Source organism: Cetorhinus maximus, chromosome 6 (assembly GCF_964194155.1).
Source record: "Cetorhinus maximus chromosome 6, sCetMax3.hap1.1, whole genome shotgun sequence".
Lineage (NCBI taxonomy): Eukaryota > Metazoa > Chordata > Chondrichthyes > Lamniformes > Cetorhinidae > Cetorhinus > Cetorhinus maximus.
The window spans coordinates 430677-447115 of record NC_135884.1 but is presented as its reverse complement, the minus strand read 5'-3'; the positions used below and the strand labels follow the sequence as shown (position 1 = coordinate 447115).

General features: G+C 46.3%; 1 protein-coding gene across 3 annotated transcripts in view; it reads right to left on the bottom strand.

Moving 5' to 3' along the window:
- Positions 1 to 16439, bottom strand: part of LOC144681465 (protein kinase C delta type-like) — a 55626-nt gene that overhangs the window by 26920 nt on the left and 12267 nt on the right. For 2 of the 3 annotated variants that reach the window (XM_078543057.1, XM_078543059.1), the window contains exons 2-4: positions 9803 to 9936; positions 8799 to 8998; positions 7895 to 7955 (exon numbers count right to left, since the gene is read on the bottom strand). In XM_078543057.1, coding sequence (XP_078399183.1) covers positions 7895 to 7955; positions 8799 to 8998; positions 9803 to 9917 — 376 coding nt within the window. In that variant the 5' untranslated portion in view covers positions 9918 to 9936. Of the gene's footprint in view, positions 1 to 7894; positions 7956 to 8798; positions 8999 to 9802; positions 9937 to 14980; positions 15138 to 16439 lie in introns of those variants that run through there. The other variant, XM_078543058.1, reaches the window with a different exon arrangement.

Sequence of the window (16439 nt, the reverse complement as noted above, 5' to 3'; positions counted from 1 at the left end):
CCTAACCAGCCCCGCTCGATCGGCAACTCCTTCCTCAACCCTAACCAGCCCCGCTCGATCGACAACTTCTTCCTCAACCCTAACCAGCCCCGCTCGATCGGCAACTCCTTCCTCAACCCTAACCAGCCCCGCTTGATCGGCAACTCCTTCCTCAACTCTAACCAGCCCCGCTTGATCGGCAACTCCTTCCTCAACTCTAACCAGCCCCGCTCGATCGGCAACTCCTTCCTCAACCCTAACCAGCCCCGCTCGATCGGCAACTTCTTCCTCAACCCTAACCAGCCCCGCTTGATCGGCAACTCCTTCCTCAACCCTAACCAGCCCCGCTCGATCGGCAACTCCTTCCACAAAATATTCACTCCCTCCACCACCGACGCACAGTAGCAGCAGTGTGTGAGCCATCTACAAGATGCACTGCAGGAACTCACCAAGGCTCCTTCGACACCACCTTCCAAACCCACGACCGCTAATATTTAGAAGGACAAGGGCAGCAGATAGATGGGAACATCACAACCTGGAAGCTCCCCCACAAGTCACTCACCATCCTGACTTGGAAATATATCGCCGTTCCTTCACTGTTGCTGGGTTAAAATCCTGGAACTCCCTCCCTAACAGCACTGTGGGTGTACCTATACCACAGGGACTGCAGCGGTTCAAGAAGGCAGCTCACCACCACCTTCTCAAGGGCAATTAGGGATGGGCAATAAATGCTGGCCCAGCCAGCGAAGCCCACATCCCATGAATGAATAAAAAAACTAACAAACCAGTGTGACAACCAATAAATTATTGACTGGTTAAGGGTTTTGTGAGGGCAGAGAGAGAGAGAGAGAAACTATTTCCTCTCATGGGAGAACCCAGGACAAGGGGTCAAAATTAGAGTCAGCTGCTCGGGGGAATGTCAGGAAGCACTTTTTCACACAAAGGGGCATGGGAATGTAGAACACTCTCCCCCAAAAAGTTGTTGAGGCTGAGGGTTAATTGTGAATTTCAAGACAGATCAATAGTTTTTTGTAGGATAAAGATATCAAGGGTTAAGAACATGAGAAATAGGAGCAGAGTAGACCATACCACCCTTCAGCCTGCTCCACCATTCAATACGATCATGGTTGGATAAGGAGTAAAGACCAAACAGTCAGAGGACTGAATGGCCTCCTCCTGTTCCTATGTTGTTGGATGCTTTGGCAACTTATCCGCTAGCATGACTAGCACAAGGGACAGTCGGTCAGCAACTGTCACAGGTTTCACTAACAAAATCCTGTTAACAATTGGAGATCAGGGCCCAGAACGTAATCATCTCTACTCCTCCTGAATCAGGGTTACACGGGAACTTGCTCCCACACACAATGTTCCCTCTAACTTCTGAATGCACTGCGCGGCCAGCAAATCACACTGTGCAGTCCCTTTAAGATGGTCGCATACACAAGCATGTGTGCATCTTAAGGGGAACGTACTTGAGCTCGACCTGTTTGTTCACTGAGCAGCACATTCCCGATTGCTATCCAGCTGTGCCACTTTGAGAACATTGCCCACAATCCCAGTAACCCCTCCTACTAGGGCATCGCCTTTTCCCCAAATCCTCGGTCTCATCGAATCCTGCCAATGCAGCCAACCCATTGCCAACACTCTCCTCACCCATCAATCAGCTCAACCCAGTACAGTGAGAATGTAATCATTTACTGCAAGTCAAGATTGGGATTCAATGCTTAAAACAGGCCAGGACTGAGGCCAGTCATTCAGGTTTTACAACATGTTATTCTGATCCAAAGGCAGTTATTACCATTGCAACATGGCCCTGGGCCAGGTGGTGTGGCCAACTGTCAGTAAGACGATTGGTTCCTCATCTCCACTCTCAGCCCTTTCTTTCAGCAATCTATTCATCACCAATCATCTGGGACTGCTGAAAATAATCACCCATCTAGCAATCAGCAAAGAAATGCAGTGTTGCAAATTGCACACATTCCGAAAACTGCGTCATCATTGCCAACACAGAGTTAGGTACAGCACAGGGTGAGATAAAGAAACATAGAAAATAGGAGCAGGAGTAGGTCACAGGAGTAGGTCACTTGCCCCTTCGAGCCTTTTCCGCCATTCAATATGATCATAGCTGATCCTCTATCTCAACACCGTACTCCGGCTCTCCCCATACCCCATGATGCCTTTAGCATCTAGAAATCCATCTATTTCCTCCTCAAATATATTCAGTGACTTGGCCTCCAAAAGCTTCTGTGGTAGATAATTCCACAGGTTCGCCACCCTCTGAGTGAAGAAGTTTCTCCTCATCTCAGACCTAAATGGTCTACCCTGTATCCTGAGACTGTGACCCCTTGTTCTAGACTCCCCCAACCAGAGGAAACATCATCCCTGCATTCAGTCTGTCCATCCCTGTCAGAATTTTATACATTTCAATCAGATCCCTTTTATTCTTCTAAACTCCAGTGAATACAGACCTGGTCGGCCCAGTCTCTCCTCATACGACAATCGTGCCATCCCAGGAATCAGTCTGGTGAACCTTCGCTGCACTCCCTCTATGGCAAGTTTTTAAAAAAATTCACTCACAGGATGTGGGCTTCGCTGGCTGGGCCAGCATTTATTGCCCATCCCTAGCTGCCCTCGAGAAAGTGGTGGTGAGCTGCCTTCTTGAACTGCTGTGTCCCTGTGGTGTAGGCACACCCACAGTGTTGTTAAGAAGGGAGTTCCAGGATTTTGACCGAGCGACAGTGAAGGAACGACAATATATTTCCAAGTCAGGATGGCGAGTGGCTTGGAGGGGAGCTTCCAGGTGATGGTGTTCCCATCTATCTAGGTTGTAGTGGTCGTGGTTTTGGAAGGTGCTGTCAAAGGAGCCTTGGTGAATTCCTGCAGCACATCTTGTAGATGGTACACACTGCTGCTACTGTGTGTCAGTGGTGGAGGGAGTGAATGTTTGTGGATGTGGTGCCAATCAAGCGGGCTGCTTTGTCCTGGATGGTGTCAAGCTTCTTGAGTGTTGTGGGAGCTGCACTCATCCAGGCAAGTGAGAAGTATTCTACCACAGTCCTGACTTGTGCCTTGTAGATGGTGGACAGGCTTTGAGGAAGCAGGTGGTGAGTTACTCGCCACAGGATTCCTAGCCTCTGACCTGCTCTTGTAGCCACAGTATTTATATGGCTAGTGCAGTTCAGTTTCTGGTCAATGGTAACCCCCAGGATGTTGATAGTGGGGGATTCAGTGATGGTAAAGCCATTGATCATCAAGGGGTAATGGTAAGAATCTCTCTTGTTGGAGATGGTCATCGTCTGACACTTGTTGTACATCAACACTTCCCAATCTATCACATTTAAATAATGCTCAGTCATTCTGTTTTTTCCATTGAAGTGGATAACTTCACACTTATCCATGTTATACTGCATCTGCCATGTATTTGCCCACTCACTCAGCCTGTCTAAATCACCTTGAAGCCTCACTTCCTCCTCATCACTCTCAGTCCCATCAAGTTTCATGTCATCAGCAAACTTGGAGTAGGGCTCCCTCAACATTGTCCCTGTCAAACATTCCCAGGACAGGTACAGCACAGGGTTAGATACAGAGTAAAGCTCCCTCTACACTGTCCCCATCAAACACTCCCAGGACAGGTACAGCACGGGGTTAGATACAGAGTAAAGCTCCCTCAACACTGTCCCTGTCAAACATTCCCAGGGCAGCTACAGCACAGGGTTAGATACAGAGTAAAGCTCCCTCTACACTGTCCCCCATCAAACACTCCCAGGACAGGTACAGCACAGGGTTAGATACAGAGTAAAGCTCCCTCTACACAAGACTAAGGAGAAATAGAAACGGTGCAATTGCATTGCTCGGTGTCGTCTATAAACCACTCAACAGTGGGAAAAATGCAGAGGAACAAATTTTCAAGGAAATTTCAGAGAAGTGCAAGAATTATAGAGTAGTTATAATGGGAGATTTTGATTATCTGAATGTAGACTGGGGCAGAGAGGGGCAAGAGTTCCTAGATGTGTTCAGGAAAGTTTTCTTCAGCAGTATGTTTCCAGTCCATTGAGAAATGAGGCACTACTAGACCTGGTTCTTGGGAATGAGGTGGGTCAAGTGGATCGAGGGTCAGTAGGGGAACATTTGGGAGACAGTGCTCATTGTATCATAAGGGTTTGGTTAGCTATGGAAAAGGACAAGGAGAAATCCAGGGTAAGAATAATGAACTGGGGGAAAGCCAATTTCAATGGGGCAAAAAAGATATAATTGTGTTAGCAGTTCAGAGAAGGTTCACTTGACTCATCTAAGCCTCAAGCTGCTGTCTACAACGAACTGAAATTAAGAAAACTCACTTTGAATTGGATTGGATTGTTCGAGGTACTGTGTTCCTTTGTCTAGGTCTTTTAAAATCTGTCTGTCTTACTGCTGCATTAACGAAAATGTAACTGGGAGTTAGGTTAACAAGGGGATTTAGAAGTTATCTTAGGAATTTGTAGATGTATGTGTGTACTTAAAATAACTTCTTTTATTAATAAAGATTTAATTTAGTTTTGTAAGAAACCTATAAGACTCGGTGGTCTTATTACTACTGAATTCAAGACACACATCTAAATTTACACAACTTGCAAATCAGTTGTGGCAATTGTTTCATGTTTCCCTTTGGGATTTGAGCAGCTTGGCATTTACCATCCACCTGCCATAACAGCCATTCAGCCCATCATACCTGTGCTGGCCAGAAAAAGAGCTGGTCAATCCTCCTTGTTACTTCCTCAAAAAATTCTATTAATAATAATATTCTATAATAATTATAGGCTGGTCAGTCTGACTTTGGTGGTGGGAAAATTATTGGAATCAATTCTGAGATACAGGGTAAACTGTCACTTAGGAAGGGATGGAATAATCAGGGATAGTCAGCATGGTTTTGTTAGGGAAAAGTCGTGTCTTACTAATTTAAATCAAATTTTTTGAAGAAATAACAAGGAGGATTGATGAGGGTAGTCCACTGGATGTTGTCCACATGGATTTTAGTAAAGCATCTGGCAAGGTCCCACATGGCAGCCTGGTCAGAAAAGTAAAAGCCTTTGGGATACAGGCGAAAGTGGTGAGTTGGATTCAAAATTGGCTCAGCAACAGGAAACAAAGGGTAATGGTTGATGGATGTTTTTGCAAATGGAAAACGGTTTCCAGTGGCATTCCATAGGGCTCAGTATTGGGTCCCTTGCAAATTGCTGAATATATTAACGATTTGGACTTAAATGTAGGTGGCATGATCGGGAAATTTGCAGATGACACAAAAAATGGCCGTGTAATTGATGGTGAAAAGGGTAGCTGGTGTCTCCAGAGTGATATCAATGGTTTGATTGAGAGTGCAGAAAATTGTCAAATGGAATTCAAGGCTGAGAAGTGTGAGGTTATGCATCTGGGGAGGGCAAACAAAGCTAGAGAATACACAATAAATGGGAGAGTATTGAGAGGGGTAGAGGAAGTGAGAGACCTTGGAGTGCATATCCACAGGTCTCTGAAGGTGGCAGGACAGGTGAATGAGGTGGTAAAGAAAGCATATGGAATGCTTTATTGCATGAGGTATTGGATACAAAAGCAGGGATATAATGATTTTTTAAAAAAATTCATTCATTGGATGTGGGCATCACCGGCTGGGCCAGCATTTATTGCCCATCCCTAATTGCCCTGAAGAACTGAATGGTCATTTCAAAGGGCATTTAAGAGTCAATCACATTATTAAGTCACATGTAGGCGAGACCAGGTGAGGACAGCAGATTTCCTTCCCTAAAGGACATTAGTGAACCAAATGGGTTTTTACAACAATCGACAATGGTTTCATGGTCATCATTAGACTTAATTCCAGATTTTTCATTGAATTCAAATTTCACCATCTGCTGTGGTGGGATTCGAACCCAGGTCCCCAGAGAATTAACCTGCGTGTCTGGAATACTAGTCTAGTGATAATACCACTTTGCCCTGTATAAAATGCTGGTTAGGCCACAGCTGGAATTTTGTGTACAGTTCTGGTTGCCACATTAAGGAAGGACATAATTGCTCTGGAGAGAGTAGAGAGGAAATTTACAAGAATGTTGCCAGGGCTGGGAAATTGTAGCTATGAGACAAGATTGGCTAGGCTGGGGTTGTCTTCCTTGGAACTGAGGAGTGACCTGATTGAGGCATACAGGATAATGAGGGGCCTGAATAGAGTAGACAGGGATGCCCTGTTTCCCCTAGTGGAGAAGTCGATTACCGGGGCACAGATTTAAGGTGATTAGTAGAAAGATTAGTGGGGACATGAAGAAAAACATCTTCACCCAGAGGATGGTGGATATTTGGAATTCGCTGCCTGGTTTGGTGGTGGGGGCAAGAAACCCTCAACTTATTCAAAAGGCATCTGGATCTGCATCTTAAGTGCTGTAACCTGCAAGGTTACAGATCAGCTGCTGGAAGGTGGGATTAGAATGGGCAGCTAGTTTTTATTATTTTTTTATTTTCAGCCGACATACACAATGGACTGAATGGCCTCTTTCTGTGTTGTAACTTTTCTAATGGTTCTAAAGGGGGTACAGGAGCACAGGGACTTGGATGTATATCTGCATAAATCACTGAAAGTGGCAGTACAGATGAGAGAATGGTTAATAATGCATATGGCATCCTGGGCTTTATAAATAGGGGCACAGAGTATAAAAACAAGGAAGTTACATTAAGTCTACTTAAAACATTAGTTCAGCCTCAAGTGGAGCTTTGAGCCCAATTCTGGGCACCACACTTTAGGAAAGATGTGAAAACATTAGAGAGAGTACAGGAAAGATTCACAAGAATAGTTCTAGGGATGAGGAATTTCAGTTACATAGATTGGTGATGTTGGACTGTTCTTAGGGAACAGAAGGTTGAAAGGAGATTTAACAGAGATATTCAAAATCATGAGGGGTCTGTGCAGAGTAGATAGGGGGAAAAAACATTTCCATTGGTAGAAGGATCGAGAAAGAGAGGGCACAAATTTAAGCTAGCTGACAAAAGAAGCAATGGTGACATGAGGAAAAACTTGCTCAGGCAGCAAGTGGTTAGGATCTCGAATGCACTGCCCGAGAGTGTGGTGGAGGCAGGTTCAATCAAGGAATGAAGAGTGTATTGGATTATTATCTGAAAAGGAATAATGTGCAGGGCTATGGGGAGAGGGGGAAGTGTTGGAGCGGCATAGGTAAATTGTTCCTATGGAGAGCCAGTGCAGACACGATGGATGAATGGCCTCCTTCTGTGCTGTAACAAATCTGTAATTCTGTGGTGAGGTCTATAGATCTGGGAACAAGTGAGGCAGTGGGTGTGCAGTATTTGTCTGCTCCCACATGGCAATCCTGGGAACAACCCACTGGTGCTTTGGAAATCTCAAGACATTTGGGATTCTAATTTGTAGTCAGATTGACAAAACAGTTCATTCAAACTTCCTAAAAACCAGAGGGGGTGGTAGGAAGAACATGCAAGAAGGTGGCTCCGACAGGGCCTGAAGATTGTCCACTAGATCTGCGTGGTTGTCCCTTTAAAATCTCTTCTGTATACAGTTCATTGCCTGGCAACAGTGGTCACCGACTGAACATGGTGCAAAGGTCAAAGTGATTCACCCTGCAACACTGCGAATAATGCCACCTAACATTGCCAAGTTTTTGCCTGTTTCACTCCCTTTCTACAAAAACTACTCATTAACATAATCAGAACCCAAACATGTCTGTCTTTAACAGATTTCTAGTTGTCTAGCCCTATTCAATTCCATAATTCAGTACCCACGGGAGTAAAGGAGACATCAACCAGCCTTTTATACTAACTGACTCCAAAAACACGTTACCCAAATTCTTCCTCAACCTACCTTCGTGGGATTAGAGTGGGAAAAGGAACAATTAAAAGGGATCCATCAAATCCAGCAGTATCTTACCCGAATCCTCCAGGAACAGCTGTACTGCCATCAGCACCTTCCCCTGGGGCTGCAGGTCCAGCTGAGGAGTAAGAGAGAGACATCAGTGAATATTGTCACATCCCCTCACAGTCACACCAGGGCTCGGCAACGGGCAACTACTGTGTGGGTTAGATATAGAGTAAAACTCCCTCTACACTGTCCCCATCAAACACTCCCAGGATAGGTACAGCACAGGGTTAGATACAGAGTAAAACTCCCTCTACACTGTCCCTATCAAACGCTCCCAGGACAGGTACAGCACGGGGTAAGATATAGAGTAAAACTCCCTCTACACTGTCCCCATCAAACACTCCCAGGATAGGTACAGCACGGGGTTAGATACAGAGTAAAGCTCCCGCTACACTGTCCCCGTCAAACACTCCCAGGACAGGTACAGCACGGGGTTAGATACAGAGTAAAGCTCCCTCTATACTGTCCCCATCAAACACTCCCAGGACAGGTACAGCACGGGGTTAGATACAGAGTAAAGCTCCCTCTATACTGTCCCCGTCAAACGCTCCCAGGACAGGTACAGTACTGGTTCAATGGGAATATAGACTGACACAGTTATTTTCGAATTCAACTGTATGGAGCATTGTGGGTCTGTAAAGCATGGGTTTAGAAATTCTCGTTTCTGCTAATTCTCTCTCAGACACAATTTTTTGCTCCTGTTTAACCATTTATGTAGCAATGGAATCAGAATTTGAGAGTTGAGCAGTAAATGAAATGTCTGCTGGCCTCTGCCCTGTAGGTTCTTCAGCTGACCCTCCTGTGCTGCTTTCTTGAAGACATCAGATTTAACTTCCTCCTCCTTGCTGATGTCACACTGTTCTGCACAATGTCCCTGATGCAGCCTACACAAAGCCAGCTAACCCACACTTACCCAGAACTCTGCCTTGCCGTTGCCTTTCTTGCAGCGTTCTGCAAGGACTGAGACACCCACAGTCACCTCAGACAGCGGCTCCTCTGCACTCCTCATCAGCACAATCTGGATCACACGTCCCTCGTATATGTGAGCGTCAAAGGAAGACTTCCAGTTTGGATACATTGTCGGCTTCTTCTGAACCAACGTTTTCCCACGTTCTGCTCAAAGACAAGTAACACAGCTTAACAGCAGTGAGGGTGCTAGTGGGAGACAGTGACAGGTGGCTACATTGCATGGATAGCATATAACTAGGAATCAAGCTCATGGTCAACCATCCCAAACCATTGAAATTAAACCACTGCTCCATACAGTTGACAGAAAGCAATGAAATACACATATTCTGATATTTTAAACATCAGCACTCTGGTTCACTTGTCGCTTCCATCTGTCTGCACGATCAGACACCTCCAGCAACCGGTCAGCAACAGTCCGCACATTTTCAACTCTTTGCCCCAATTTAATAACTAAAATAATTTTCTCCATTTAATTTTATATCAATTATGATGATTTTGCCATTGCTCTTTAGACCACATGATGTTACTGATTGGGAGCATGTCACTGACCTCTACACTCCACATCATGTCTTCACACTGCAGTTACTAGTCTTGCTTGACTGGGAATGTTTCTGGTTGTGAGGCCAGCGACTTCCCTGCGACACCCACAGACACTTCAAGGAGCCCAGGACACTGGCTGCTCCTTCACATCCCTACCCAATGATGCACCTCAGCTGCTCGCCACCAAACATCACGTTCTGTATCATCAGTAGATTAGACTGCCCAAGTCCAGCTGTCTCAGAACCCCCATCCCCCCATCTCTGGAAAGGGATGGGTCGCATTCTTCAGGACCACACGGAGAGGCTGTTGGGGGTGGGGGAGGGCTATAGGGGGTTCCCTCCCACCCCCAGGGCCCCAGTGTAGATGGGGTGCTGGTTCCCTGGAATCTCAGAGCTGCAACTTTCATACCTGTCGTCAAGGCTTCCTTCACCTTTACAGCGATGAATGGCGGCTGAGTTTCGGCTGAATTTAGGACGGGTCCCACCTCGTAGGAGTTAAATGAGAGCCGAAGAAATGGAGCCATGACTCAAACGTCGGAGGCTCTGGATAATGAGAAACAAAATTCAAACAATTAAAACCCAAAAAGAATGTCTGTGAAAATCAAAACATTAATTATACCCAGGCTGAGGTTCTTCACATTAGTCGGGATATTTCATTGAAGGCAGAATCCATCCATATACCACCAACATTGGCATTTTCCATCTAAACATGGTCAGGGAGCAAAGTTAGAAATAGAGACTGGTCCCCACTAGTACTGCACCCATAGGAACATAGGACTTTAGACCACAACCAGATCAGCCATGATCTTATTGAATGCCAGAGCAGGAGGGGACCGTTCAGCCTTTCGAGCCTGCTCTGGCATTCAATAAGGTCATGGCTGATCTGGTTGTGATCTCAACTCCACTTTCCTGTCTGCCCTTCATAACTCTTGATCCCGTTGTCTATTAAAATTTAAACCAGTCTTGCATTAGCCTGGGCTTCTGTATTACTAGTTCAGTGACATTACCACTATGCCACCATCACTCTTATCTTGTGCAGTAACCTTTTATGTGGTACCTTATCAAATGCCTTCTGAAAATCCAAGTACTGTATATCTACAGGTTCCCCTTTATCCACCTTGCTTGTTATTTCCTCAAAAAACTCTAATAAAATAGTCCACAGAAGGACAGAATCTTCACAGTGCAGGAGCCATTCAGCCTATCGAGTCTGCACTGGAAGAGCATTCTACCCCATCCCACCACCCCCCCACGCCTTATCCCCGTAACCTTGCACGTTCGTTCTTTTCAGATAGCGATCCAATTCCCTTTTGAAAACCTCTTGCGTGGGAACAGTTTCTCACTATTTACCCTGTTCATACCCCTCAGGATTTTGAACATCTCTAGCAAGTCTCCTCTCAGCCTTCTTCTCTCCAAGGAAAACAGTCCCAACCTCTCCAATCTATCCTCATAGCTACAGTTCTTCATCCTGGGAATCATTCTGTGAATCTCCTCTGTACTCTCTAATGTTTTCACATCCTTCCTCAAGAATGGTGCCCAGAACTGGACGCAGTACTCCAGATGAGGCCTAACTAGTGTCTTATAAAAGTTTAACATGGCCTGAAGGGACATATGGGCTCAAAACGTTAACTCTGTTTCTCTCTCCACAGATACTGCTAGACCTGCTCAGTTTTTCCAGCATTTTCTGTTTTTGTTTCAAATTTCCAGCATCCTCAGTATTTTGCTTTTATTTAACATGACCTCCTTACTCTTGTACTCAATGCCCCTATTAATAAAACCTAAGATACCATATACTTTATTAACTGCTCTCTCAACATGCCCTGCCATCTTCAATGACCTATGTGTGTATACACCAAGGCCGCTCTGTTCCTGCACCTCCTTTAAAGTTTCTCCCTTTATTTTATACTGTCCCTGCATATCCTTCCTGCCAAAATGAATCACCTCACACTTCTCTGCATTGAACTTCATCTGCCACTTGTCTGCCCAATCCACCAACATGTCTACGTCCAATATGGACTCCCAATCCCTCTACACCTTCATCCTTCACCGGGATGGTCTGAGGGCTCTTTGCTTCTTCCTTGAACAGAGGCCTGAACAATCTCCACCCTCCGTCTGGCTGAACTTCACAAAATCTCTCAGTGCAGAAGAGGCCCTTCGGCCCATCGAGTCTGCACCGACACCTGAGAAACACCTGACCTACCTAACTTGTCCTCTCGCTGAACAATTTCCCCTTAAACTTGTCTCACTTCCTCCAAATAAAAAAGGTGCAGCTATGGGTACCTGCATGTGTCCCAGTTATGCTTGTCTCTTCATGGGTATGTGGAACATTCCTTGTTCCAGCCCTACTCAGGCCCCCTCCCATAACTCTTTCTCCAGTACATTGATGGCTGTTTCAGTGCCGCTTCATGCTCTTGTCTGGACCTGGAAAAATTTATCAATTTTGCTTCCAATTTCCACCCCTCCATCACCTTCACATGGTCCATCTCTGACACTTCCCTCCTCTTCCTTGACACCTCTGTCTCCATTTCTGGTTATAGACTGTCCACCAAAATTCATTACAAGCCTACCGACTCCCACAGCTACCTCGACTGCAGCTCCTCACACCCCGCTTCCTGTAAGGACACCATCCCATTCTCTCAGTTCTTTCGCCTCCGTCGCATCTGTTCCGATGATGCCACTTTCCAAAGCGGCACTTCTGACATGTCTTCCTTCTTCCTTAACCAAGGTTTTCCACCCATGGTGGTTGACAGGGCCCTCAACCGTGTCTGACCCATCTCCCACACCTCTATCCTCACTCCTTCCCCTACCTCCCCGAACCATGATACGGTCCCCCTTGTCCTCACTTATCACCCCACCAGCCTCCGCATTCAAAGGATCATCCTCCACCATTTCCGCCAACTCCAGCATGATGCCACCACCAAACACATCTTCCCTTCACCCTTCCCCCCATTCCCTACCAGCATTCCTTAGGGACCGCTCCCTCCAGGGCGCCCTGGTACATTCTTCCATCCGTCCCAACACCATCCTCTTCCCACGCAATCATAGAAGTTGCAACACCTGCCCCTTTACCTCCTCACTCCTCACTGTCCAAGGGCCCAAACACTCCTTTTGGGTGAAGCAGCGCTTCACTTGCATCTCCATCAATTTAGTCTACTGCATTCGTTGTTCCCAATGCGGTCTCCTATACATTGGAGAGGCCAAGCGCAGACTGGGTGACCACTTTGCCGAACACCTCCGGTCTGTCTGCAAGCATGACCCAGACCTCCCTGTCGCTTGTCATTTCAACACCATCCTGCTCATGCCCACATGTCTGTCCTTGGCCTGTTGCAATGTTCCAGCGAAGCCCAACACAAACTGGAGGAACAGCACCTCTTCCGATTAGGCACGTTACAGCCTTCTCCAGGCTACCGTCCCTTCTCCAATCCTTGAACATTTTGTCGTCTCCCAAATCCATTCTCAGCTTTCCTGGGACACCAAGTTTGAATCCCTCCGATGAGGTTTTTGCCTCTGTCACAGTACTGAAACGGCTATTATAGTCACAAATGACATCCTTTGTGGCTGGGACAAAGGTAAACTTTCCTTCCTTGTCCTTCTCAAAACATCTGCAGCCTTTACACAGTTGATCAGACCATCCTCCTCCAACACCTCTCCACTAATGCCCAACTGCTCTCCCGCTATCACTCTTATCTAATCGTAACCAGAGAATCAATGCAATGGTTTCTCTTCCCACTCCCACACCAGTACCTCTGGTGTCCCCCACAATTGATCCTTGAACCCCTCCTATTTCTCATTTATATTATGACCCTTGGTGACATAATCCGAAAACATCGCATTAGTTTTCACATGTATGCTGATGACACCCAGCTCTATCTCACCTCCACCTCTCTCCAGTGCTTCACTGTCTCTAAACTCAGACTGATTATCACAAAGCCTGAAGCCACTGTCTTCCATCCCCATCAGAAACTCCGCTCCCTCACCACTGAATCCATCTCCTCCCTGGCAACTGAGGTTGAACCACACTGTTTATAACCTTGGTGTTATATTTGACCAAGCACATATTCGCCCCAACAATAAGACTATTTTTATCTCTGTAATGTTGCCTGACTCCACCCCTGCCTCAGCTCATCTGCTGCTGAAACCAACATTCATGCCCTTGTTACCTCTAGACTCGACTATCCAAAGGCGTCACTTATCTGCCTCTCATCTGCCACCCTCCGGAAGCTTAAGTGAATCAAATTCTCTGCTGCAGTGTCCAAACTCCTTCAAGTCCCGTTCATCCATTAACTCCTGTGCTTGATGACCTACATTGATTTCTGGCTAAGCAACATTTTGATTTTATATTTTTCATCCTTGTTTTCAGATCCCTCTTTGGCCTCACCCCTCCATAACCTCCTCCAGCCCCACAACCCTCCAAGATCTCTTGTGCCTCTCTAATTCTGGCCTCTTTTGTACCCAATTTTAATCACTGCAACATTGGTGGCCATGCCTTCAGCTGCTTGGGCTCTACATTCTGGAATTCACCCCCTAAACCTCTCCCCCTCCCTTCTGTTAAATGGCTCCTTAAAATCTTTGGGTCAGCTGTCCTAATATCACCTTATTAGCTCAGTATCAAAGTTTAATAATGTGCTCCTGTGAAGTGCCTTGGGGTATTTTACTGGATTTAATTACTACGTAAATGCAAGTTGTTGTTGTATTCTATGGCTCTGGGTCAGCTGCTATCCAATGGGCCCCTACCATGACACCAACTCACCCCCGCCCCACAACGTGATGTTCCAAGCTCTCTTTTTCCTGATCTGTTCTAGACAGGAACATGTTATCATGCATCAGCATTCCATGGAACTGGAACTTGGGTCGAGTCCTGAAGATTTGTTCAAAGTGGCTGATGGTGAAACATTGCAGCAGTGAGGTCACTGTGCCCAGGATCCAGTGCAGTCAGAAAGCGCAGAAACTACGAGGTTTTCAGCTGTGCATCAGGAAATGATCAAAGGTGCCAGTTTCACTAATTCAATGACTCATTTGCAGGCACAACATTTGTATTTAATTTTCTGTTTGACAAAAACCCTGTGACTTATAGTTAATAAAGAGAGAGAGAAAGGGAGGAGGTGTGACAAGAGAGACATTGAGGTTGGCCCAAGGTGAGATGCAGGAAGGGCGAGACAGAGCATGTTAATTTTATTTTAATTGTATGCAGATAGTGAGCATTAACTGGGGATTCACTTGAGCTCCTATAAACACAGGTTGAAACTGGGGTTGTGATGTTTGGAGGCAAATGCGTGTGATGAGAATCTCTAAATAAATATAGAAGTGTGTAATTTTGGGGAGGGAGGGGAGGAATAAGGAGATAAAGAGAAAATGTTTCACAGAGGCGAGAATGATTTCCCTTTCAGAATTCCGATTCGTGCAAGTTTCATTTTCACTGCCATTTGTACCCCCTCCCCCACCAGCCCCTTCCTATCCCAGCCAAACCCCTCCCAGCCCCACAGAACTACCTCTTTATCCCTTAATGCACCATCACCAACCCCCACACCCAAAATTACATTTTGCAATAACCAGCAACAGAAGAGGAAGAGTTTTTTGAGTGTGAATTTACCAGATGAAGGTTCAATCGAAGGAATCACAACAGCTGACTGAAAGTCGTCAAAACAGAGGCAATGACAAAACAGCAGAGGAAGTTCACAAACAAGTCTGTCCGAGCAGTCAGCAAATCCTTCAAACCACAGAGAGCAGAGCATGATCCAAAACACAGAGCGGCTCCTGCACAGTCCTGATCCCTAACCCCACTCCACACAATCACCACAACCCATCTCGAACTGCCAATTCCTCCTGCAACACCCAGCAAATCCAACTCGGACTAAAGAGGAAGTGGAACCTTCCCTCTGTTGGTTAGAGCAAAGAGCACAGGCAGACCAGTCAGCACTCCAAATACACAGTGTCAACACTTTGGGACACACCATCCCCATCAAACACTCCCAGGACAGGCACAGCACGGTGTTAAATACAGAGTAAAGCTCCCTCTACACTGTCCCCATCAAACACTCCCAGGACAGGTACAGCACAGGGTTAGATACAGAGTAAAGCTCCCTCTACACTGTCCCCATCAAACACTCCCAGGACAGGTACAGCACAGGGTTAGATACAGAGTAAAGCTCCCTCTACACCGTCCCCATCAAACACTCCCAGGACAGGCACAACACGGTGTTAAATACAGAGTAAAGCTCCCTCTACACTGTCCCCATCAAACACTCCCAGGACAGGTACAGCATGGGGTCAGATACAGAGTAAAGCTCCCTCTACACTGTTCCCATCAAACATTCCCAGGACAGGTACAGCACGGTGTTAAATACAGAGTAAAGCTCCCTCTACACCATCCCCATCAAACACTCCCAGGACAGGTACAGCGCGAGGTTAGATACAGAGTAAAGCTCCCTCTACACCGTCCCCATCAAACACTCCCAGGGCAGGTACAGCACGGGGTTAGATACAGAGTAAAGCTCCCTCTACACTGTCCCCATCAAACACTCCCAGGACAGGTACAGCACGGGGTTAGATACAGAGTAAAGCTCCCTCTACACTGTCCCCATCAAACACTCCCAGGACAGGTACAGCACAGGGTTAGATACAGAGTAAAGCTCCCTCTACACTGTCCCCATCAAACACTCCCAGGACAGGTACAGCACGGGGTTAGATACAGAGTAAAGCTCCCTCTACACTGTCCCCGTCAAACACTCCCAGGACAGGTACAGCACGGGGTTAGATACAGAGTAAAGCTTCCTCTACACTGTCCCCATCAAACACTACCAGGACAGGTACAGCACGGGGTTAGATACAGAGTAAAGCTTCCTCTACACTGTCCCCATCAAACACTCGCAGGACAGGTACAGCATGGGGTTAGATACAGAGTAAAGCTTTCTCTTTCTGTGCCCCAACGAGTCTTTGTGATATTTCCAATTTTTAACAGTTGCTTGAAGGGAATCACTGAGCAGGATTTGCAATTGCCGTGGAGGGTACCCTGCTTTGAGCAATGGAACCAGAGGTTGCTCCAGGCTACC